General features: G+C 41.2%; 1 protein-coding gene across 1 annotated transcript in view; it reads right to left on the reverse strand.

Moving 5' to 3' along the window:
• Positions 1-16,887: 16,887 nt before the first annotated feature.
• The window catches only part of LOC107798600 (uncharacterized), a 54,733-nt gene continuing 44,830 nt past the window's right edge, over positions 16,888-26,790 (reverse strand). The window contains exons 12-13 of the mRNA XM_075226628.1: positions 25,018-25,209; positions 16,888-17,416 (exon numbers count right to left, since the gene is read on the reverse strand). Coding sequence (XP_075082729.1) covers positions 17,219-17,416; positions 25,018-25,209 — 390 coding nt within the window. The 3' untranslated portion in view covers positions 16,888-17,218. The remainder of the gene's footprint in view (positions 17,417-25,017; positions 25,210-26,790) is intronic.

Raw genomic sequence — 26,790 nt, forward strand, 5'->3', positions numbered from 1 at the left:
GATTTTTACCCTCATTCGAGGACGAATGATCCTAAGCGTGGGAGAATGTAACACCCCGGAAAATTTCGAAGTACTTAAGTGGTAAGCCCGGTAAATTTTGCAAAGAAAATAATATTTGATGGAGAAGCCGTGGCTCGGACTTTTTGGGTTGAACAATGCACCGGAAAGTAAAGAAACATTTTTGGCAGAAAAGTGCATTTCTGCGGTCCATTATGCGACCGCAGAATCACTCTGCGGACCGCATAATGGCCGCAGAGTGAGGCATTAATTGGGCCAATTGGAAGCAATTATGCGGTCGACTATGCGACCGCATAACAGTTATGCGGACCGCATAGTGACTGCATACACAGACAGTTCTTTTGGCTATTTTGTAACCAACTATGCGACTGATATGCGGTCCGCACATCGGTTATGCGATCGCATACCTTGTTCCGGAACTCCATTTTTAGGTTTTTAAAACCCGACCCTATTTCATTAAATACACTCTTTGGGTCATTTTTGAGCTATTATCTAACATTTTAGAGTGAGAGAGGGTGCCCTAGAGTGAGAAGGTGTTCTCCAATATTTGTCCTTCAATTCTTGCCCAAGTTGTGGAAGATTAAGAAGGGAAACTCACTAGGTCTTCATCCTAGAGGTAAGGTTCTACACCCTAACCCTTAATTTCGAATTTTGTGTAGAAATGGATAATAAGCAAGATAATTTCTGGGCAAGAGGATTGGTTATTTTACATGCATGTGTTATCAAAGGATGTAGGAAGATTGTTGAGCTAAAAATGGTAAACGATTGGGTTGTGGGATGATGGAATCCTCCATAAAAAGGGCCTTAAAACCTTAATGCACACCTAGTGTTTGATAAAATGCTCAAATGAGCTAGAACTATAATCATCTTTCTAATTGTGGTTTAATTTGTTATATTTCTAAAATAGATTGAAGTTGCTAAGAATTTCGGAACGTTTTAGAGTTTAAGGAAGCTCAATTGAGGTATGTTGGTAAACTCTTCTTTAAGAATTAGAATTCTCATTATCCTTGTAAGTTCCGAGATGTTGATAATAAATCGAGTATTCCGATAAGTTTTGTGATGAAGATATATGTTCAATTCGTATTTCAAATGCTCTTATCATATTGCATTATAAATTGAGGATGTGTCCCAAACTATGAATTACGTATCCACATGTTATAATTTCTAGTCGTGATTTATGTGAAAATTATTATGCCAAGTTGTGTAGAGATTGCGATTGTGATACACCTCCACCCGCATACATTGTGGTGAGGCGGCATGACCACTTTGTGTGGGGATTATGGTATAGAGATTATGATTGTGACACACCTCCACCCGCATATATATTGGGGTGAGGCGGCATGACCGCTTTGTGTAGGGATTATGATATTGTGGGACTGCACCTCCACCCGCTTACATTGGGGTGAGGCGGTACGACCGCTTTGTGTATGGTTTTGGTATTGTTGTGGCACCACCACCCGCATACATTGGGGTGAGGCGGCATAGCCGCTTTGTGTTGGTATTGGTATCGTTGATGCATTTCCACCCGCATACATTGGGGTGAGGCGGCATAGCCACTTTGTGTAGGTTCTTGGTACTGTGGTTATACATCCACCCGCATACATTGAGGTGAGACGGCAGGGCCGCTTGATTAGAGTTGTGGTATTGTACGTACACCTCCACCTGCATACATCGGGTAAGGCGGCGGGGCCGCTTTGTGTGAAGATGGTTATAGAGAATCTCATCTTAAATCCTATAAATGTTGTTGATAGCTTTTAATAAGCTTGCTATGGTTGAGACGGTTATCTATATTATTCTATTGCTACACTGGTTCATCATAATTATCTTGTATTACTAAATTCTTAAATTGGTGTTTAGTTTTCATACTAGTACTATTTGACGGTACTAACGTCCCTTTTGCCGGGGGCGCTGCATCTTTAAATGGATGCAGGTGGTTCCACAGCAGGAGACATTGATTAGTGATAGAAGTACACCTTCTTCTCAACTGACTTGGTGAGCCCCACTTCATCCCGGGGTCATGTATCTTTTGTTCTTTATGTATTATGGTTGAGGTATAGCCAGGGCCTTGTTGCCGGCATTATCATTGTACTCTTCTTTATCTATAGAGGCTCCGTAGATATAGTGTGGGTTGTGTATTGGTACTGGAAAAGATAAACTATGCTATGTTGTGGTTGTATTACTTATCCATTTGAGACTTTAAAGATGGTGAAACTTATGGTAAGAAATTGGTAATTGCAGACACAACCACTTTATTGTTTAATTAAGGAAAATATATATTCTCTTTATTCATGAATGAGTTTGGGTAGAAGAAATCTAACAGGCTTGCTCGGTCGGGTTCACTCGGTTGAGCGCCGGTCGTGCTCCACGATTTTGGGGCGTGACAAGAGTGGGTGACTCTCAACAACGGTCCTAGTGGGTTCAACAATTTAAGTGCAGTGCCTAAGGATTTCGGGTCCGTTGTGTGGTTAAGGATCGAGTTTTCACAGTGGATTACAAACGGGACTTGGAATTTTCTATGTTGTCATCGGGTATGCGGTGCAGTATTTGAGGAAAGGAAGAAATAGCTTCGGATTCGCGGAAGGTCTTGCAGAATGGGTGTATCAATTGGAGATGCTATTGTGCGCATAAGGAGAGTATGAGATGGTTCATGAGTATTGAAACGATGTGGTCTCGTGATGCGGGTCACTCGAGATGAGTGTGGATTTGGTTCGTTACATTTTCGAATGGAGCTATTAATATTTCTAAGGCAAGTCGAGAGTAAATTGGAAGAAGTTGGGTCGGTTAGTAATGGCTGAATCAGTATGATTGTGGCAAAGATCAGTTCCTTCAGCGTGTGAAGTTATACATGTGGTTTGTGGTTGTACGCGCGGGCTTGACAACCACCACAACTTGATTGATTTGGGAGGTATTTGATTCAAATGGCCTTGTGGTGTAAATGGATTTCGTATGAGTCATGGCGGTTTAGATCGTGACTTGAGTTTTGTATTTTCTGCGATTTGGGAATTCAGTTGCGTGTTGCATTAGCTCTTCTGAAATGAGCTAAGTGAAAGGTTTCTAGCCAATGAAGTATTTATTCTACAGGTAGTTCAGGGGTTATGATGAATTCATATATTCTCGCGTAGCGGCATGATAGGTGCAGTGAGCGACATGGAAATTTGAAAGTTGAGGATCAAGGTTGCAGTTCGGTGTTGACAAGAATGTCACGAGCTCAGATGAGCAGGGGAGAATTCAGATGTTCAGAGTAAGCTGGCATTTTCTTTAGTGTCACCTGAGAACGTCGTTCTGTGTAAGAGGCTTGTTGTATTGATTTGCGGATTCTTGATTTGCTTTACAGAATTAGAGCGGTTGGTGGTATGGATGTGCAAACTTTGCTACCTGGTGCGAAAGGTCGTGGGAGAGTATCCCACAGGGAAATCTATATAAGTGTGACATGTTAGTCACTTGATTGTAAAAGATTGAAACCAAGCATGGAGATTATGGTACTATCGTTAATGTGAGAGTTTATGCCTGGAAAGCGATCTATTCCTCTGGTTTTCAACTGTAGGAGTTGTTCCGGATTGAGACGGCTTGATTATTCGCGCATGTGTTGAGGTACCATGTAGCTTATGGTGTTATATGAGCAGGATGGCTCTCGAGATGCAGGTCATTTATCGCACCTTAGTTGTGCTTTGGTTTGTGGCGTGTTGCGCTATCCGTCTCCCCAGAGTTGTATTTTTGCACTTGGCGTGCTTGTGGACGATATTCGGTATTCCGTAGGTATAAGAATTATGTCTTGATGGGTATGTCCTTATTTATTGTTATGTGTGGATCGGGTGGCACGCCGCCACGAGTACGTTGTTTGGATCGGGTTGCACGCCGTAACGGTATCATGTTTGGATCGGGTTGCACGCCGCAACGGTATCATGTGTGGATCGGGTTGCACGCCACAACAGTGAGATGTTGAGTACGGTCCCCTATACTTATTTTGTGTATGTGTTTCTCATTCTCTGAGAAAGGTTCATAGCATATCTTCGGCCATTTTATTCGTTACGCGGGCCGGGTAGTTCTTTTTCCAGAGTTCGTTTTTCCTTATGTATCACATTCGAGTTTGTAGGTTGTTGGCGCTTTGGTGGCGTCATATGAGATTCTAGACGGTGTTTGAGGTGGCTTATTGATCAAGCAGCTTGTACTGGGTGAGACGAGATTATTGGACCTGGGATCAGTGCTATCGGAGTTATGTAGGGTATATAAAAGAGCAAATATCGCTATTAAGCTCAGAATGAGGTAATGGTTCTTGTCAGGAGGAGAGACCCCATGATTTATTGTTTTGACAGGTGGTTATGAGTTTCTACACATCTCTTTCGTCGTGGCAGTATTGCAAGAGTTGGAACAGGGCTTACATGTGTTATGAGGCGTATTGCGGGCATCAGATTCGTGAAATTGCGGCTATTGTTGTCGGAGGATGTTATTATGAGCATACGAATTATGCGGTGCATGGTGTGATTTCAGCAAAAGTGCATGATCATATTTTGGTACAATGTGTAGTGATTGATGCGGTGTTCGTATGTTAGAATCGAGTCTCATGGAGAATTCTGGATGTTGGAATTTGGTTCTTAGGCATGTTAGCCAAGGTTATAAGGAGGATCTTCATTCTGGCTCGAGCTAATGTGCTCGCATGGGTTGTGATGGAACGGGTAGGTGCACGAGGTGTTAAACAGTGATTTTGGACAACTCCGGAACAGTTCTTGGCACGTTCGAGGACGGACATATGTTTAAGTGGTGGAGAATGTAACGACCCGACCGGTAGTTTTGAGCTCTAGCGCATCGTTCGGCAGTTTGAGGCCTGGAGTAGCTTCACTTCAGGTATTATGACTTGTACGTGTGATCAGAATTGAATGTCGGAAAGTTCGGAGTTGATTCGGATGAAAAATTCTAAATTCGGAAGCTTTAAGTTGGAAGAGTTGACTAAGGTTTGTCTTTTGAGTAAACGACCTCGGAATCGGGATTTGAAGGTTCCAATAGGTTCGTATGATGATTTTGGATTTGGGCGTATGTTCGGATTGAGTATCGGGTCGCCCGGGAGCATTTCGGTGCTTATTATAGAAAGTTGGCATTTTGAAAGTTTTAGAATTTTCTAAGTTTGGTTTGAGGTGGACTTTGGTGTTATCGATGTCCGTTTGGGGTTCCGAGCCTTGGAATAGGTTCGTATCGTGATATATGACTTGTGCGTAAAGTTTAGCATCGTTTCGGAATGTTTAAGTATGAATCGAACGCGTTCGTCGAAGTTTGAAAGTTTAAAGAAAGATTTTGATCGTCGATTCATAGTTTTGATGTTGTTTGGTGTGATTTGAGGCCTCGAGCAGGTTTGTGTCATGTATTGAGACTTGTTGGTGTGATTGGACGCGGCCTCGGGTGTGTTTCGGAGGGTCTACGGGTCATTTCGCTATGTTGAGTTGTTGTTTTTTGAGGTCTCGTGCGCCCTTGTTCGCGTTCTCAAGGAAAGGGTCGCATTCGCGTAGAGGAAAATGGGAGAAAAGAGTCTGTGAATCGCGTTCGCGGAGGCAGATTCGCGTTCGTGAAGAAGAAATTTCTGCTGCACAAGGCTGATTTTGGAAGCTTATATCTTGTAATTTATAAGGAATTTGGAGATGCTACAAAAATGAAAGTTGTAGCTCTTGGTGTCTAGTTTATAAAAAGTAAAACCATTTGGCATATAGAGTTTTGTAAAAAAAAGAAGTTATGGCCATTATACTAGAGGCTGTCTGGAGGAGTTGTGCAGCTTGCTCTTCGCGATCGCGATTGAGTTCATAGTATTATGAGTAAAGTTTATCTTCAAATAATTTCGGAATCCGGGCACGTGGGCCCGAGGGTTGACTTTATTGACTTTTCGAGCGGAGTTGAGAATTGTTATGAATTGATTTATTATGAGTATTAGAGTATATTTTTATTGGTTTGCACATTGTTTGACTAGTTTTGGAGTGACGAGCATCGGTTTGAGGTGTTAGAGTGGCGTTGGAGCCGGTTATGGAACTTCAGAGCGAGGTAAGTCTCCTGTCTAACTCTGTGAGGGGGAAACTACCCCTAGGTGATGTATTTGATATGAGCCACTTGTTGCGGGGGCTACATATGCACGAGGTGATGAGAGTCCGTACGTAGCTAGATTCATGTTATGACCGGGTAGACTTAGGTTCCGATATCCGCACTCTCGACCTCAAATAACCCGAGTTCGGTCACCAAGGAAGAAACCAAATAGCAATCACAGACACCAGCCCCGACCGAACCAGAAAAGCAGGGGACGGGCGAGGATGACGACTACGGAGTTCCCAGGTCTTCCATAGCCCCTGACGATTCCGATGCCACCATGTCAACGGTCGAGGAGCTGGAGCAAGTCATATTGATCGAGCACCTGCCCGATCGGAAGGCATACCTGGGCACGAGGTTAAGTCCCGAGCTCAGGAAAAAACTCATTGAATTCCTTATAGCTAACATAAATTGTTTCGCTTGGTCCCATCTTGATATGACAGGGATCCCGCCAGAAATAACTACTCACAAGCTGAGCTTGGATCCGAAGTTTCACCCGGTTAAACAGAAAAGGAGGCCTCAGTCCGAAGTCAAGCAAGCATTCATCAAAGACGAGGTATCTAAACTCCTTAAAATAGGTTCCATTCGGGAAGTTAAGTACCCAGACTGGTTAGCAAACGTAGTAGTGGTCCCGAAAAAGGGAAATAAATTAAGAATGTGTGTAGACTATAACGACATAAACAAGGCATGACCTAAGGACTCTTTTCCTCTACCCAACATCGATCGCATGATCGATGCGACGGCCGGCCATGAGATCCTCAGCTTTCTCGATGCATATTCCGGGTACAACCAAATTCGGATGGACCTAGGCGATCAGGAAAAAAGTTCCTTCATCACTAAATACGGCACCTATTGTTATAATGTAATGTTGTTCGGATTAAAGCACGCCGGTGCCACTTACCAAAGCCTAGTAAACCGGATGTTAGAAGAACAAATAGGAAAATCGATAGAGGTTTACATTGAATAAATGTTAGTAAAGTCTATGCGAGCAGAGGACCATTTGGTACATTTACAGGAAACCTTCAACATACTAAAGATATACAATATGAAGCTGAGCCCGGAGAAATGTGCATTCGGGGTCGGATCCGGAAAGTTCCTCAAATTTATGGTGTCCAATCGGGGAATCGAGATCAATCCGGACAAGATCAAGGACATAGAAGACATCACCGTCGTGGACAATGTCAAGGTCGTTCAAAAGCTAACCGGGCGCATAGCCGCCTTGGGCTGGTTCATTTTAAGGTCTTCCGATAAGATCCACTGGTTCTTCTCGTTATTAAAGAGGAAGAAGAATAACTTCTCATGGACCCCGGAGTGCCAACAAGCTTTGGAAAAACTCAAGCGGTACCTTTCGAGCTCACCTTTGCTTCATACTCCGAAGGCAGACGAGCACCGTACCTATACTTAGCGGTATCCGAGATAGCGGTAAGTGGAGTCCTAGTTCGAGAAGAGGAAGGTACGCAATTTCCTATCTATTATGTTAGCTCCCTCTAGGCGAGGCCGAAACTAGGTATCCTCACCTGGAGAAATTTGCGCTCGCTTTGCTAAGTGCCTCCCGGAAGTTAAAGCTGTATTTTAAATGCCATCCCATATGTGTCATAACTAGTTACCCGTTAAGAAACATAACACATAAACTCGAGCTCTTGGTACGATTGGCCAAATGGGCCGTGAAAATTAGCGGGTACGATATCAAATATTGACCCCGAACCGCCATCAAATCCCAAATTTTGGCAGACTTCGTGGCTGACTTCATGCCGGCCTAATACCCAAAGTCGAAAGGGAATTGTTGTTGAACTCGGGGACTTCCTCGGGGATCTGGACCCTCTTTACGGATGGTGCCTCGAACACAAAAGGGTCCAGGCTTGGCATCGTGTTGAAGCCACCCACGGGTAACGTAGTTAGACAATCTATTAGAACTGTGAAATTGACTAACAATGAGGCCAAGTATGAGGCCATGATTGCAGGTCTCGAATTGGCAAAAGCCTGGGGGCCGAAGTGATCGAAGCTAAATGTGACTCCTTCCTTGCAGTGAATTAAGTCAATGAAATGTTAGAAGTAAAAGAGGAACGAATGCGAAGATACCTGGATAAACTACAGGTAACGCTACATCGATTCAAGGAACGGACCCTGCAACATATACCTCGGGATCAAAACAGCGAAGCCGATGCTCTAGCTAACTTGGGGTCGTCCGTTGATTACGATGAATTCAATTCAGGAACGGTCGTACAACTCATGAAATCGGTAGTGGAAGAAGGCCACACCGAGATAAACTCGACAAGCTTAACCTGGGACTGGAGAAACAAGTATATAGATTACCTGAAGACCGGGAAGCTACCCTCGGATCCTAAATAATCAAAGGCTTTGCGCACGAAGGCGGCCAGGTTCATCCTGTCCGAAGATAACACCCTATTCAGAAGAACATTTGATGGCCCACTTGCCATATGTCTGGGGCTGGGAAACACCGAATACGTTTTGAGGGAAGTTTATGAAGGCACATGTGGAAACCACTCAGGGGCCGAATCGTTGGTTCGTAAAATAATCAGAGTCGACTATTACTGGATCGATATGGAGAAAGATGCTAAGGAGTTCGTACGGAAATGCGGCGACTGTTAGAGGCATGCACCGATGATCCACCAGCCCGGGGAGCTGCTGCATTTGGTCTTGTTACCTTGGCCATTCATGAAATGGGAAATGGACATCGCCGGCCCCCTACCATGGGCACCCGGTAAAGCTCAATTTATATTATTTATGACTGACTATTTTTCTAAATGCGTTGAAGCTCAGGCATTTGATAAAGTCAGGGAGAAGGAAGTTATTGATTTTATTTGGGACCACATAATATGTCAGTTCGAAATGCAGGCCGAGATCGTATGTGACAACGGAAAGCAGTTCATCGGCAGTAAGGTGAGCAAATTTTTCGAGGATCATAAGATCAAAAGGATCCTATAGACACCCTATCACCCTAGCGGGAACGGGCAAGCAGAGTCTACAAACAAGACCATACTCCAAAACCTTAAGAAGAAACTGACTGATGCCAAAGGAAAATGGAAGGAAATTTTGCCCAAAGTCCTGTAGGCATACCGTACGACCTCAAAATCTAGTACCAGGGCCACCCTATTCTCGTTGTCTACGGCGCCGAAGTGCTAATATCGATTGATGTAGGAGAACCGAGTTTCAGGTTCCGATATGCTACTGAAGAGTCAAACGGTGAGGCCATGAGCACGAGCCTGGAACTATTGGACGAGAGGCATGAAGCCTCCCTCGTCCGATTGGTCGTCCAAAAATAATGGATCGAAAGGTACTAAAATCGGAGAGCCAACCTCCGACACTTCAATATCGGGGACTTGGTGTTAAGAAAGGTGACACTAAACACTCAGAACCCCAACGAAGGGAAGCTGGGACCGAATTGGGAAGGTCCATATCGAATTATCGAGATTACCGATAAAGGTTCATACAAACTCGAAGCAGGGAACGATGAACATTTACCAAATAACTGGAACGTAACCCACTTAAAACGATACTAATGCTGAGGTACAACCCTATTCATTCTTTTCTTTACATATATTGCGAATTGGACTAAAACTTGCAGGAAACAGCCAAAGAATGATGCAGTTGTTAGGCCTGAAAGTATGCGTTGCACTCTTTCTCCCTTGAACCGGTTTTATCCCAAATGGGTTATCCGGTAAGGTTTTTAATGAGGCAACAGTGGATCATGCTAACTTAGAATCAAAGAACGATTATGAATCGGAATCGATGGTCGCATCAACAGTATCCGAACCCTCTCGACGATCGACCTCGAATACTGGGGGCTATTACCCTCGGGTAATAATTCTAGCAAGGAAGGAAACTTTGTGCTTGAACAGTCTGGGCTCGGTGGATAGGATTTATTGTAAGGGCCAAACGGTCAAAGTGAACTGTGCCCGCGTAGACCACCCAGGCCATAACACGAAGCTTGTACATACAATCTTGTATATTGCGCACAAGAATGAAAGAAAGTTTCTACCTTGCAGACACATATTTTGCCCCTTAAGACTATTATATTTTTCTTTAAGGATATCGAGCCCAAGGGTCGCCTCTATCCGGATCCAAGAGATCACCCCCACTCGGGGACTGTCGTCCAAGACAAGTTCTGACGGCTTGGGTATCGAAGCCCAAAGTTACAAAGCCTATTAGGCAGTTCCTGAGCTCAAAAGGCTACGGCCACCCTAGAAACGGCTCGGAGACATACGAAGCCCGTAATCGAAACATAAAGGCCTTCAAAAATTCCAAACCAGTTCAAAGGCTACCCTCGGCAAAACTATAATCTAAAAACATCTAAACAAGCACTTTGGGGAAAGTTTCCGTTCATACCGAGCCCCCCACAAGATTCAAAAAAAATTACATCGAGAACGAGTCTTGTTCGAACCTCCGAACAAGACCTTATTTCTACGTTTTATTCCATGCCAAGGCATTTGAAAACTTTGCATTCATAAAGGGGAAGCCAAAAGAAACGAACTCAAAAATCGCCAAACGGAAAAAAGCCTTATATACATTGCAATAAAAGTCTTTTACAAAGTCCAACGATAACGGCCTCAACAAAATGAACAAAATACAAAAACAAAGAAAAATCCCTAAGGCACCTAAGCCTGATCTTCACCAGAACCCGCCTCGTCACCGGAGCCGTCGGGGTCTTCTCCATCCTCGGGTTCGTCGGAGCCCTCAGAGCCTTCTTCACCCTCGGGGTCAGCCAGCTTCTTGGCCTTGGCCTCGAGCCTTTTTGCATCTTCGATCTCGACCGACAGGTCGAAACCCCGAGTAGGGAAATCCTCGAGAGCCTCCCTTCGGGACAACCACTTCACGTACTCGACAGTAACTTTCAGGTAGTCCTGGGCTGCCTCAGCATCAGCCCAGTACTGGGCCACCATCTCTGCAGCATCGGCCCTTGTTATTTCCGATGCACACTTTGTTGTTTCGAGCTCCTTGCCGAGCGCATCCCGTTCAGCAATGGCCGAGCCCAGTTGAGACTGTAGGTCTTCGATTCGTTGAGCCCGTGCTTTGGCCTTCTCTCTCGCCACTCGGAGTAGGACCTCCACTGATGCCAGCTGCTCCCGGGCAGTCTCTTTCTCCGAAGCCAATCGGTCCATTTTTCCTTTCCACCCTTCAGCCATGGCTTGACCTCATCCATCTCGGCTAGGAGTTAGTCGATCCTGTCAACCTTCTGTTGGACCTGTGGGGTTTGGCCGTTAGTCGCCATGTCTAACTCATCATCACTAACTTTAAAAATATTTACCTGTTCCACCAGGTCGGCATGCTCCTTCTGAACCGCATCCAACTCAGCCCGAAGACTCTTGGCTTCTTCTTCAGATTGCTCGCTGAGAAGCTTATACATGTCCCTCTTTTCAGCAAGCTCCTTGACCTCAGCCTCGAGCTGGTTAACCTCAGCCCGGTATCGGAGGAAACTTTCATGATGAAGTACCGAGGCCTACAAAAATATAAAGGAAAAAAGAAAAGGCATGAGAGATATCAAAAACTAAATCCGAAGATGAAAGAGTGTAATGCCGCCTTACCCGGTTCAGTGCCTGTTGTGCTTCGTTAAACAAGCACGGCATATCCACCTCGTTCATTTTTACCTGTTCTTCTTCAGTTACCAGGCACCAGAGGTAGCTTGCTATTCCAACGGGGGCGGAAAGAACCCGAGCATCCTCCGGGACGATGATGATTATTGACCTCTTTTGGCCGGGATCCATGCTCGGGGCGGGGAACCGGTTGATTAATTTTGGGCTCAAGTTCAGCCCGCCGACCTCCAAAGATGGTTCTTTCCTCGGCACCTCCAAATCACCAAACCCGAAGAAGTATTCCAGGGCGGTTGAGTCTACACCTTCAAAAAAGGAACGGAGGGGATCATACACACCATGAGCCCCTTCGTTGGACCGCTCCTTTGTCGTTCGAGCCTCTTTGAGCATAGACTCGGTATAAGAAGAAAACCCTGAAATGTCTGTTACAACGAGTGTCTTCTTCGGGGCATGGCCGGCATCCCGGGAAGTCTCGGCTCCGGTCTCCTCATCGACTTCCCTAATCTGAGGGAGATCAGTCTCATGAATCTCTCGTTCAGCAACCACCCACCCTTCGGGGGAGATCTTTCTACGGGCCACGAGAATATCATCTTCCTCGGGCTCATCCCTGAGCCGATAAAGCAAGTCTGAGTCAGGTGCTCGAGAGCCAGAACTCTCCTTTGTCTTGCGGGCCAATCTTCTCCTTGGTTTCTTCTTCTCTAAGCTCGGGGAACTCGGAGCCTTTCTTTTTTTCTTCTCTCCTGCAGCAGCCCGGGGCTGTCCCGGGGTGGAGGGATCAACGGACAAGTCCTCATCCCCTACTGAAGGCCTAAGCTCTATGGTCTTAGACAAGCCTGCGAAAAGAACAGAAAGGAAACGAGAATGTGATGCTAAAAGGGGAGCCTAATGTTACTTATTCGGAAAAGAGGTCTTACCGTGAGAACGAGCCTCCCAACGGCCCTTCGAGAGCTCGCGCCATGAGCGCTCAAAATAAGGCATCTGCGAGCAAATGCCCTCGATCCACTCCTTAAGCCGAGGAATGGCGTTTGGGACTCGAGCAAGGGCTGCACCACAGCAAATACCGATGAGAAAAAAGGAGATAAAACATAAAATCGACATTTAAAAGAAGGTTATGCTTACGTGATACATTCCACTTCTCGGGGAATGGCCTGAACTCGGTAGGGATCAAGTCTGCGGTCCTCACCTGGATAAAGCGTCCCTGTCAGCCCCGATCCTGGTCCTTGTCGATGCTTGAAAATGGGGCTTTGCTGGCCTGATGTACGATCTTTATCAGTCCCCCCCCCCCCGGAAGATTCGGGGACTGTACATGCGGAGTAGATGGTCGATGGTGAACAAGCAAGAGTCGATTTTGTTCACAAAGAATCGGAGGAGGATTATGATCCTCCACAGTGATGGGTGGATCTGACCGAGGCATACTTCATACCTCCTACAGAAGTCCAGAATAACCGGGTCCACCGGGCCCAGTGTGAAGGGGTAAGTGTAAACACTAAGATACCCCTCCACACGGGTAGTAATGTTGACATCGGGCCCGGGGATTACTATGTCCTTATCCGCGAACCGTAATCCTTACGAACCGCAGGAAGGACGACCTCGGTGATGGAGCAAATGTACCTAGATACCGCTTCGCATCGGCCTTGCACCGATGAGGGTTTTTCGACCTTAAAGTCGTCCGCGATCGAACACCGCCCGGGGACGAACATTTTCAAGGGAGGCTTGGCTGCCGGTTCATCGGTAGCCACGCCCGGAGCGGACCTCTCAAGGTCAACCACATCAGAAGTCGTCTCGTCTACTTTGATGGTCGGCCGTGAAGAAGAAGTAACAACTTTTTGGGGAACAGTCATAGAAGTCTTCGCCATTGTTATCTAGAAAAATGTTAGGAGAAGTGAGAAGGAAGATTGGGAGATGAAGGATAAAAGCTTGCCGAGAAAATCAAATGTGCTGGTTTGGGTAAAAGATAAATGAAAACTTGTGATTTGCTGAAAACTCTTGAAGAATGAAGGTAAAATGTTGGGGTATGAAAAAAGGCGGTAATATCCTGAAGGTAGAAGCTTGGTCAAAAGTAAAACATGAATGAAGGAGGGGGGGTATTTATAGAGGTTTCGTGCCTTTTCGTGTCCAGGGACGGTCTGCCGATGGCCAACACGCATTTGAGGTCATTAGAAGAGACGTTTCAGATTCTTTGTCATTTTTGTCACGGCGTATTGAAGAAGGAATCGAGGTGCTCGTACCATTTTTCGTTGTTTCCATAAACTCACTCTTCGAGAAACGAGGGGACTATCTATATACGGGTGAAACCGAGTCCGTGGGACGCCTCGATTTCCGATAAAGTGAACAGAGCAAGAAACGTAAAGGCAAGGGACCGAAATCGAGGCAAGAAGCCCTTTGGTCCGGGATCCGGGCACCCTCGGAAGTATCAGGGCCATGACCCCCAGGTCCGGTTCGAACCCCAAAAGCCTCGGAGAGCATTACCAGACAATCGAGCACGACCAACAAAAGGTCGTGATATCCGCGACCGGCCGGATATCACGGCGTGAATCTCGGCACATATCGGCAGAGAACCGGTGATTAGTTAAATGAAAATTTTTTACCTTTTATGGAATTCTACTTAGGGTAAAACTTCCCTACTATATAAAGGGAGTGTGATTATTCATTAAGAATATTATAACACGCATATCAAGGCAATATACTCTTATTTTCTCTGTCATTCAAAGTTCTTATTCTTGTTTATTATTGCTTCGTTATTGTGAGTCCGGGATCGAGGGCAGTCATCTCATTAAGGCTCTTACTAAGTCCGGGATCACCTCTCTTGATCGGTTTGATAATTTATCATGTCCTTTATCTGTTTAATCTAACGCAATTTATCGTTTGTATTGAATTAATCCACGTATTCTTAAAACCCCTTACAAATATAATTGTTATCCGTTTTTTAGGGTAAACAATGATTTCCTGCAATTTTGTAGCTTACATGGCTTAATGATTTCTTGCAAAACTCTGTTCACAGTATAATCTTACCATGTTGGGCCCGTGCATAGTACGGGCATTCCTTGCTAGTACAAGATAAAAACAAAGCAAAACCAAACCATGTTAGGAGAATTATTTTTGGTTGGTAAATAAAAATTAAAGACGTAATTGAGATGCATCAAAAGATAGCAAGAAGAGAAGTTTTACTCATGCTTATAGCCAACTACAAATTACTATACATATATGACAAAAGATATGTAAATCAAATACTAGGTTTATTTATGTATATGTGGCTTTAGATGATTTGAAAATGTCTACGGCAAATAGGCACGGTATATAACCATTTATATGGGAAGGGGGTATTACTTCATTCGTATAAGGATTCCAAGCAAATTTGAATTAGGATGAGGTTTTTGATGTGACAATTTACCCAAGAGGCGATTCTCGTTTCAAAATATATTTTAATTTTTAGAAGATATAAAAGTTGGTTAATATTTCGGGGTCGTACAATATTTAGTCTAAAATATTCGTACTTTTATAATAATTTATTATTATATTATCTATATTTATATTAAAAGCACGAAAGCCCTTAGCGAAATGTCGTTCGCCTTTTTTTACCTTTTAAACGTAGATTTTAAATTAGACAAAATTATAATTTAATTATTTTCTTAATATTTAGCACTTTAAAATCAACTAAAAAATTTTATTATTAGAGTTTTCCTTATTTGAACAGTGTAAAAGCTTTTAATATTTATGAATTTAAAATAGAGTAAATTTCTTATTTATAAAAATTCTTTCCTTAGAAATATCCTATGTAGTTACCTAACTTTGACTTTGTTAAATTTCCTTACCTAAATAAATAAACGAAATTTTGGTCTAAGGGTAAAAGAATCTTTCGGTTACAATTTGTTTCCAACATGAATGACGTGAGGTTGGCACTATTTAAGAAGGAAAAAAATTGTATTAATATCCTTTTCAAAATAAAAGAGAGTTAGTCTATCGTGGGTCTCATTAGTAGAAGCCGAGCAAAATTAAGTCTTCTTTTCGAATTCATTGAGGTTGTTTTGTATTTGTTGATGATTGAATGAATGCTCTTGGTTACACTAAAAAAGTTAATTTGTCCTGAAGTTTGCACTATAAATTGAAGAACTTCAGACTAATTTGTAAGTTTGTACTATAAAGTAAGGAGAAACTGAAGTTTGCCCTTGCACTATGAACTGAAGTTCCTGAAGTTTGCACTACAAATTGAAGAATTTCAGACTAATTTGTCTAAAGTTTACACTATAAAGTGAGGGGAAACTGAAATTTGCCCTTGCACTATGAACTGAAGTTCCTGAAGTTTGCACAACAAATTGAAGAACTTCAGACTAATTTGTCTGAAGTTTGCACTATGAAGTGAGGGAAAACTGAATTTTGCCCTTTGCACTATGAACTGAAGTTCCTGAAGTTTGCACTACAAATTGAAGAACTTCAGACTAATTTGTCTGAAGTTTGCACTATGAAGTGAGGGAAAACTGAATTTTACCCTTTGCACTATGAACTGAAGTTCCTGAAGTTTGCACTACAAATTGAAATACTTCAGACTAATTTGTCTGAAGTTTGCACTATGAAGTGAGGGGAAACTGAAGTTTTCCCTTGCACTATGAACTGAAGTTTGCGTGATTACCTTTGCAAGTCAGGCCAAACTTCTGGCAAAAATATCTGAAGTTTTGCTTTGATAAGGCTACACTTCAGGCAAAAAATTTTGAAGTTCAAACTTCAGACATAAATTTTTACTACTTCAGGCCCGTATGCCTAAAGTTACCGAAAAGTAGGTACGCTTGCAATTTTTTTTGCAAAGCGGGTATATGTTAAAATGTGACCCAAAAACTAGATATAGATGCAAATCCCCCAACATTGTGAAAGTAAAACCTAACTAAATGGAGAGGGTGGCAAAAGTGGCCCAAAGCCATTCAACTCGCCCAACCCGCTCAGATTTTAATGGGTTGGCCATGAGCTACTTTAATGATGGGTTAAGTTTGGGCACAACCCAACTTAACCTATTTATTTTTAGTAGTGGTGTGTATGGATTTTCCTAGAAAATGAGTGATTTTATCACTTATTTTCCATGTTTGGTTGGTGAGTGAAACGTTTTTCAAAAAATATTTTTTAGTATTTAGTTAGAGTCGAAAATATGTTTTTAGAAAATATGTTTTTATGCTACTCTCCTCAACCCCCTCCACCCAAATCCCCATGTTTCCTAGCCTCCCCCCCCTCCCCCCCCCCCCACCCCACCCACAAAAAAATTACTAAATCATCGCAAATTTCTGTACATGATTAGACCTTATAAACAAAGATTTTGTACATGATTAGAATATAAGATGCCCTATCTATACAAGTAACTCAAAAGTGGAGCTCTATACCGCTCCATCTGCAAGAATTTCTTTTCTGACACGAAATAAATCGGGGCTTTAATATGGTATCCAAAGTAAAGCTCCTTGGCAACTGGGAGAATAATTCAAATATCTCTCAAATAGAGACCCTTCAAAACTGCATCAATTATCCTCTAGCAAAGGATATCATACCAGGCAACTGAATAACACCAATGAAGTACACGGTAGGAAGGTAGGTAATTTGCAGCAATAATGTATTCAGGGACGGAACATTCTCATAACCTTAGAGACTTGAAGCCGACAGAACGGACACCTGGAAACTGCAGACGAGCATCTACGACAAAGCACATGACCACAAGGGACTAAAGTAACGTCAACTTCAGTGTTGAGACAGATCCGGCACAACCATGCTGCTTTAGCTGTGTCAGCTTCTTTCGTAGCCATGTCAAACTTTTCCTGCAAATTCACAAGGTTCACCAAGTTCATATTCTAAATTTTGACTGTCTACCCGACACACAACAATATTTGTAAACTTTGAGAGGCCGATTCATGATAATATGGTAGTCATTCATAGGGACCAAGAAAATGACATTATGTTTCTAGAAAAGCAACCACTAAAAAAGAGGTGGGGGTATTAGCATTATATTTGTTATGAAAATAATTATATTATGGATGTTCATTTATTACTCCGCTATAGATAATCTTCCTGAAGAAGATTATCCATTTAGTACTCTGTTGAAGTTTATCTACAAGCAGCTGATGCAGGCAGGTTGCCAGCAGCTCAATGAAATGATTTGCAGCAGCTTCTTATTAAAGAGGCAGGTTGCAAACAGCTCATGCAGACAGCTTACAAGCAGCTAAAGAAAAGCCTTACAACTGCTTCCTGAAAAGCCTCGCAGCTGCTTCCTTTCTTCTATAAATAGAGCAGTTTTCAGTTCATTGTGTACATAAGTTTGAAGTTTGAATAATATATCAGTTTCTCTCTATACTTGTCTTTACTTTACAGTTTTTATTTTATAACACGTTATCAGCACGAGACTCTGCCATCTCGAGAAAATACTTTGAAAGTATCAGAGGTACGAACTTTCTTTTTCTAAATAATGTCAAATCTTTCTAAACTTGAGTTTGTAACCCTAGATATATCGGGCAAAAGCTACATGTCTTGGGTGCTTGATGCTGAAATTCATCTTGATGCGATGGGTCTAGCAAACACCATCAAAGATAAAAATCAGGCATCAAACCAAGACCGTGCCAAAGCAATGATATTCCTACGTCATCACCTTGATGAGGGCCTGAAAATGGAATATCTTACTGTTAAAGATCCAGTCATACTGTGTAATAATTTGAAAGATAGATATGACCACCTGAAGATGGTCGTTCTTCCACAGGCACGTTATGATTGGACTCATCTAAGTCTACAAGATTTTAAATCTATCAGTGAGTATAATTCTGCTATGTTCAGAATTATTTCCCAATTGAAACTATGTGATGATAATATTACTGATCATGATATGTTGGAGAAAACTTTCACCACTTTTCATGCCTCGAATATGCTCTTGCAGCAGCAATATCGAGAGATGGGATTTAAAAAGTATTCTAAACTTATATCACATTTTCTTGTAGCCGAGCCACATAATGGGCTATTAATGAAAAACCATGAAGCCGACCTACTGGTTCTTGTCCATTCCCTGAAGTGAATGGGACGAACTTCCACCAAGCTAAGCGTGGAAGAGGACGTGGCCCCAGTCGTGGTCATGGCCGTGGTCGGGGAGGAAACTCTAATCGTGGTAATAACAATGCACCAAAGAACCCTCCTCACCACCAGCAGTGAAAAAAGAAGGAACAAAAGCATGAAGCGGTGCAAGAAGCAAAGCCAGAAAATGCATGCTATAGATGTGGAGGAAAAGGAAGGAACAAAAGCATGACGCGGTGCAAGAAGCAAAGCCAGAAAATGCATGCTATAGATGTGGAGGAAAAGGGCACTGGTCACGTATATGTCGTACGCCAAAGCACCTGGTTGAGCTGTATCAAGCCTCCCCGAAGAAGACAGAGAAAAATGTTGAAGCAAATTTTATTTCTGAAGATAATTTAGACTTCATGCATTTGGATGTAGCTGATTATTTTGCACTCCCAGAAGGAGAAACAAGTCATGTGATCGGTAGTGAATCTGTAGAAATGTAAATATTTTAATTTTTGTTGTTTGTAGTAGATAGTATGGTTATGTAATTGTTGTACATAAATAAAAGTTATGCTTTGATAATAATGTTTACTATCATATTTATTTTGTTTATGTCATTTTGAAGAATATGGATAATCCTCAAATTATGTTTGGATCAAAAACCAATCATGAAGATATTTGTGTAATTGATAGTGGAACAACTCATGCCATATTCAAAGATCAGAAATACTTTTCTTATTTGCATAAGGAAAAAGAAAATGTTTCTACAATTTCTGGTAATATAAGTTTGATTGAAGGCTCCGGAAGAACTATTGTATTTCTGTCTAAGGGAACAAAACTTATTATAGACAATGCATTATTCTCCTCCAAGTCCCGAAGAAACTTGTTGAGTTTTATAGATATCCGCCGAAATGGGTATCATGTTGAGACAATAGATGAAATGAACGTGGAATATCTTTGTATTACAAAGAATATTTCTGGCCAGAAATGCATTGTAGAAAAGTTACCAACTTTATCTTCTGGCTTATACTATTCAAAGATTAGTACAGTTGAAGCACACTCTATCGTAAACCAGAAGTTTACTGATTCAAATACTTTTGTGCTTTGGCATGGCCGTTTGGGCCATCCTGGATCAATAATGATGAGACGAATTACTGAAAATTCGAGTGGTCATCCATTAAAGAACCTGAAGATTCTTACAAATGATGAATTTTCTTGTGATGCTTGTTATCAAGGCAAAATGATCACTAGACCATCACCAATGAAGGTTGGCATTGAGTCCCCTACCTTTTTAGAACGTATACATGGGGATATATATGGACCTATTCACCCACCAAGTGGGCTGTTTAGATATTTTATGGTCCTAATAGATGCATCTTCAAGATGGTCTCATGTTTGCCTACTATCATCTCGCAACCTGGCGTTTGCAAAGTTATTAGCCCAAATAATTCGATTAAGGGCACAATTTCCAGATTATCCTATAAAGGCTATTCGCCTTGATAATGCTGGAGAATTCTCATCTCAAGCTTTTGATAATTCCTGTCTATCAGTTGGAATAAAAGTTGAACATCCTGTAGCTTATGTTCATACTCAAAATGGCCTTGAAGAGTCATTTAATAAACGGCTGCAATTGATAGCAAGACCGCTACTTATGAAAATAAAATTGCCCACTACTGTTTGGGGTCATGCTATCTTGCACGCAGCATCACTTATCCGTCTCAGACCAACACATTATAATAAATATTCTCCGTCACAATTAGTTTTTGGTCATGAACCAAATATTGCCCATCTACAAATTTTTGGATGTGCTGTATATGTGCCAGTAGCACCACCACAGCGCAGTAAGATGGGCTCCCAAAGAAGGTTAGGAATATATATTGGGTTTGAATCACCCTCTATTATTCGCTATCTTGAACCATTGACGGGAGATTTATTTACTGCTCGATTTGCAGATTGTCGATTTGATGAAACAAATTTCCCACAATTAGGGGGAGAGAAAAAGGAAATCAAAAGAGAAATTGTGTGGAAAGTTTCATCATTATCTCATTTTGATCCACGTACCCCTATATGTAATCAGGAGGTCCAGAAGATCATCCATTTACAAAATATAGCAAATCAAATGCCAGACGCGTTTACTGATTTGAAAAGGATAACTAAGTCACATATCCCTGCAGAGAATGTGCCTATACGAATTGATGTCCCAGCAGGACCATCTACTAGCATAAGAACTAGTGAACCTAAAGCACGCCTGAAGCGTGGTAGGCCTTTGGGTTCTAAGGATCGAAATCCTAGAAAAAGAAAATCGACAAATGATCAAAATGATATTATGAAGGGATCTCCTGAATAGACCCAAGATCTGATTAGTTCTGAGATTCCTGAAGAAATCAATGAACCCGAGACTCAAGTGAGTGAGGAACTTTTAATAAGTTCTACTGGTGATGGGATTAATTTAAATCGATCTGAAATAGTGGTGGATAATATTTTTGCATATAATGTTGCACTTAACATTATGCAAGATAGTGAGGATTGTGAACCCCGATCTGTCGAAGAATGTCAACAAAGATCTAATTGACCAAAATGGCAAGGGGCAATTCAATCAGAATTGAACGCACTTGCTAAAAGAGAGGTCTTTGGACCAGTAGTCCAAACACCTGCTGGTGTAAAACCAGTTGGTCATAAATGGGTTTTTGTGCGAAAAAGGAATGACCAAAATGAAGTTGAAAGATACAAGGCTCGCCTTGTCGCACAAGGATTCTCACAACGACCTGGAGTCGATTATGAAGAAACATATTCACCAGTTATGGATGCCATAACATTTCGATATCTCATCAGTTTAGCTTTACGTGAAAGACTTGAAATACATATGATGGATGTGGTTACAGCTTATCTGTACGGGTCACTTGATAATGAGATTTACATGAAAATCCCTGAAGTATTTAAAATGCCTGAAGCATATTCGAAATCTCGGGAAATGTATTCAATCAGATTACAAAGATCTTTGTACGGTTTAAAGCAATCTGGGCGCATGTGGTATAATCGCCTTAGTGAATATTTACTGAAAGAGGGTTACATAAATGATGTTATTTGTCCATGTATTTTCATAAAGAAAATGACATCAGAATTTGTTATACTTGCTGTTTATGTTGATGACATAAATCTTGTTGGAACTCCAGAAGAGCTCCAAAAGACAATTGAATATCTTAAGAAAGAATTTGAGATGAAAGATCTTGGAAAAACAAAACTTTATCTTGGATTGTAAATTGAACATTTAACAAACGGGATCTTTATGCATCAATCTGCCTATACAGAAAGGGTCTTAAAATGCTTTTACATGGACAAAGCGCACTCATTGAGTACACCAATAGTTGTTCGATCACTTGAAGTGAATAAGGACCCGTTCCGACCTCCAGAAGAGGATGAGGAACTCCTTGGTCCTGAAACACCCTATCTCAGTGCAATTGGTGCACTTATGTATCTTGCTAATGCTACAAGGCCTGACATAGCATTTTCTGTTAATTTACTAGCAAGATATAGCTCTTCTCCTACTCGGAGACATTGGAATGGGATTAAGCATATTTTGCGATATTTAAAGGGAACTCTTGATATGGGTTTGTTTTATGCTAACAAAGGTAGTGCAGATCTTGTTGGTTATGCAGATGCAGGTTATTTATCTGATCCCCATAAAGCTCGATCTCAAACCGGGTACGTGTTTACATGTGGAGGTACTGTCATATCATGGCGCTGCACAAAGCAGTCAATTGTTGCTACTTCTTCAAATCACGCTGAGATAATAGCTATTCATGAAGCAAGTAGGGAATGCGTATGGTTGAGATCAGTGATTCATTTTATTCAAGAAAAATGTGATTTGGAGTGTAATAAAAGATCCACAATTTTATACGAAGACAATGCTGCATGCATAGCCCAATTGAAGGGAGGATTTATAAAAGGAGATAGAACGAAGCACATTTCACCAAAATTATTCTACACACATGATCTTCAGAAAAATGGTGACATTGATGTGCAACAAATCCGTTCAAGTGAGAATCCGGCAGATTTGTTCACAAGTCTTTGCCAACTTCAACTTTTGAAAAGATGGTATACAAGATTGGAATGCAGAGACTCAAATATTTGAAACAAGATTTTCATCAGGGGGAGTGAAATACGTACTGTACTCTTTTTTCCCTACTAAAGTTTCTTCCCATGGGATAGATTTTTAATGAGGCAGCTAGAAATGCGTATTACTAAATATGTGTACTCTTTTTCCTTCACTAGGTTTTTTCCCACAGGGTTTTTCCTAGTAAGGTTTTAACGAGGCACAATACCTTTTAATGAACATCCAAGGGGGAGTGTTATGAAAATAATTATATTGTGGATGTTCATTTATTACTCCGCTATAGATAATCTTCCTGAAGAAAATTATCTATTTAGTACTCTGTTAAAGTTTATCTACAAGCAGCTGATGCAGGCAGGTTGCAAGCAGCTCAATGAAATGATTTGCAGCAGCTTCTTATTAAAGAGGCAGGTTGCAAGCAGCTCATGCAGACAGCTTACAAGCAGCTAAAGAAAAGCCTTGTAGCTGCTTCCTGAAAAGCCTCGCAGCTGCTTCCTTTCTTCTATAAATAGAGGAGTTTTCAGTTCATTGTGTACATAAGTTTGAAGTTTGAATAATATATCAGTTTCTCTCTATACTTGTCTTTACTTTACAGTTTTTATTTTATAACAATATTGACATAGTTCATTTCTACTTCACTGTTGAATTGTCTTTAGCATCCCATGAGTTCATAAGGCAATTAGCAGCAGATTTTAGCAGAGAAACTTGATAAACTTTTAATCAAATACTGTTTCGTGGAACCTCAATTGCAACCAACAAATTTGTATGAAAAATTCTCATAAAAAAGGAGAAGAAACTCGATACTCATTCCAAACAGTGTGTTGGATTAAAGAAAGGAGAAGAAAGAAAAGAAGCCTGTGTAGGAGAAAAGAACAGAGAGGAGAGGGAATGATAAAGAGCATTAGGTTTTTTCAGTCGCTTGCTATAGAAAAAACAAAGTACACAGTTAATTTAAAACCCTTCATATATATCTATTTTTGTCGGGCATGGTCAATGTTGGCAGCTAAAAGTTACTTCCCATTCTGTTTCTAGCCAAAAGATAAAAATAAATATAAAATAGAATCAAAGACAGAAAGGCTGAGCTTTTCAATGCTAAAGCTGAATATCCATTCATGGCAGTTGTGAACTCATAAGGACCGAACATATGCTGGAAAAATTGAAGTCACCACTCAAATTTAACTTATTTGTGATAATCAAGTTGTGCTCCATATCGTTTCAAATTTAGTATTCCATGAGGACTAACAACATAGAAATTTATTGTCACTTTGACAGAAAAGTCACTCTCAGAAGTTACTGTCACGAGATCTGTAAAGTTCAATGATCAGCTTGCAGACATATTTACCAAATATCTCGCACGTTCTCAAGTTAGTTATGTACGTAGGAAGTTCAGCACATACGATGTGTATGCACAGCCTTGAGGAAGAGTGTTAGATAGGTTAGTGTAGCACTGTACATATTAGTGTCCCACATTGGACAAGTGTAAAGCACTCATTGGAAAACATATATATATATAATTAGATAGAAGCATGAGGTGTAAAAGCCACGCATTCCTATAAATTCTCTCGACTACTATTTCTCACGCTAATTATCCTTTCATAAAGAAAGATGATAAAAATACTTCAAACTATTTTTACAAAGTAATATCTGAAAATTTCATGCAGGACAAAAACCTTAATATTCCCAAAAAATAGCCTCTCAACTGTATGGGTATTAATGATACAAGACAAAATCAGCCCATACATGGGGAGAAAAGTTATTCGTGAAGTCATTCTATCAGCACCCTTGATGCAGTATATTCACGCTATAGTGCTTTGATCAAAGTTGCCTCCTATGCTCTTTGTTTCGTTGTCAGATAAGGGAATAGTTCAGTATTGTCCCTTAATTGGTGACAGGCAATGTTACTTGATTCTTTGCTTTGCATTTTCTTTTGGACCACAAAGTAGAATCCTAAATTCCTTAAGTTAGGGTTTGAAAGATCTTTGTTTGCTGTAAACGAAGGTTTAACTCTCCTCATCACTAAAATTCAGCATTTTCCTTTTAACTTTTTTTTGGGTGATAAGCAGGTATCTATTTCGAATTTGTAGACTCTTGAGGTTGAGGAAAATATGCAAGCTAAGGACACGTGTGCATCAATGCACCAAGAAGAATTGGGGGAGGGGCAGCATGATCGTGTAAGTAGTAGGAAAAAATGCTGTGAGAACCAGAAATGGCAGATGTGCACTAAACAAGGAGAGATACATCAAATTATACATAGTTCACATTAGATACCTGCTCGAGCAAGAGTGCTGCTTGGGACTCCTTGAATTGCTCTTGCAATGTGATTGTTGTTTCTAGTAATGATTGCTTCTCCACATCCATACTGATTCCTGCTGCGGAAAGCATCTCCTGAACTGCCTGGACCAATTCTGCAGCAGACACTCGCCCATGCTGGAGTGCTTGAAGCTGCTGCCGCTGGTTCCCCTATGAGAAGCATCACTTAACTCTATAAGTAACAAAATTTCAGATCAATTTCGCAAAAAATATAGACCTTGAGCAAACTATTTGTTAGAATCCCAGTCGGTTAACTGTATGGACTATTTTCTCCTTATATGGCCTTTTTTTTTTTAAATTATTCTCCTTATATGGCTTTTGGACAATTTTCAGCACTTGAGCTAACTTATAGGTGAATTAGGTCTCATTTTTTCTCAACATGGCATCAAGGCACATGTTATGCTACTCCACGCTTCAGATGTCCACCCCTGGGCATATGAGGGTTGTTATAATCCTACACCAATTAAGCGCATGGGCCGTGTCAAAGACATAATTAAGTAAATAAAAGTGTGTTCTCTCTGACAACTTAATCTTTTAGATGAGATAGTCACACACTTCAACATGGTATCAGAGCAAGCAGAGGTCCTGGGTTGGAGTCTCACCGCCACTCAATATCAAAAAGAATTTCCACATGCTTAGCTCATCAAAAAGAATCACGTTTGCACGTGAGGGGGCGTGTTGAAGACATAATTAAGTAAATAAAAGTGTGTTCTCTCTAACAACTTAAGCTTTTAGATGAGATGGTCACACTTCAATAGGCCGTAATCTCCTTTTTATCGTTTTGGACGATCCTCACCACTTGAGCAAGCTTTTAGGGTAAGTTAGATCTAGGATCCACATTTCTTAACAATATTAAAAAATAAAAAAAAGAAAAGTGGTAAAAACACCAACCATTGAAGCTTTACTTGTTCTATTGGAAAATGAGAAAGAATTCCTCTAAAAAGCACAACGGATTTTAAAGGACGCATAATTCGACATATTTTGAGTCTTATTTTTCTAAAAGCAACAAAGATACCTATTGACGCTGAACTGTGGATCAAGGAGCTCTGTCAGAAGGATCCCTAAAAGACATATTCACACACCATGCTAAAGAAGTGGTTTTTACTAGGGTTCATATTACCCGTTGGTTTGCTCGAGTTGTTCATATTTATGAATTCCAACACTGTAAAGGGAAACAACGAAAAAAAGAAGACCAGCTGCCCTGGAATAACATCCAAGCAAGCTCTTTATTTTATCTTACTCTAAGAGGCTTACATATACTGCTAAGTTATTTGGTCTCCATGACCCAGGAAGGTGAAATTTCTTCACTTGGATCAAATCTAGGAATCAACCATAGATGTTAGCCATTGCTCATTCATCGAAAGATAACAGCCATGCAGTTGGATTTTTTTCGTGATTTTTTAGCGCTAACCGGACAGCACCTAGACTGTTGTAAATCACACTCTTCAATGCTCGAAGGGGATAGGACGGAAGAAAGTAAGGCCCAGAAGAACAGACTTGGAATGTAATCCTACAGGCAGTTATAAGAAAATGAAAGCGGAGGCATATGATGGAATAAAGAAACAGTTTGATCATTTTTGGCCGTCGCACATTTTCCATATATTTCTGGAGTACACAAAAGATAACTACATGTATAGATGGTTGGTTGGAGGTTGTGATAACAATGGTGGTCTTTAAAAACCAATTACAATTGCATTTCATTAAATATTACTGCAGTGAATCTGGAATTGC

This window comes from Nicotiana tabacum, chromosome 12, assembly GCF_000715075.1.
Source record: "Nicotiana tabacum cultivar K326 chromosome 12, ASM71507v2, whole genome shotgun sequence".
Taxonomy (NCBI): Eukaryota; Viridiplantae; Streptophyta; class Magnoliopsida; order Solanales; family Solanaceae; genus Nicotiana; species Nicotiana tabacum.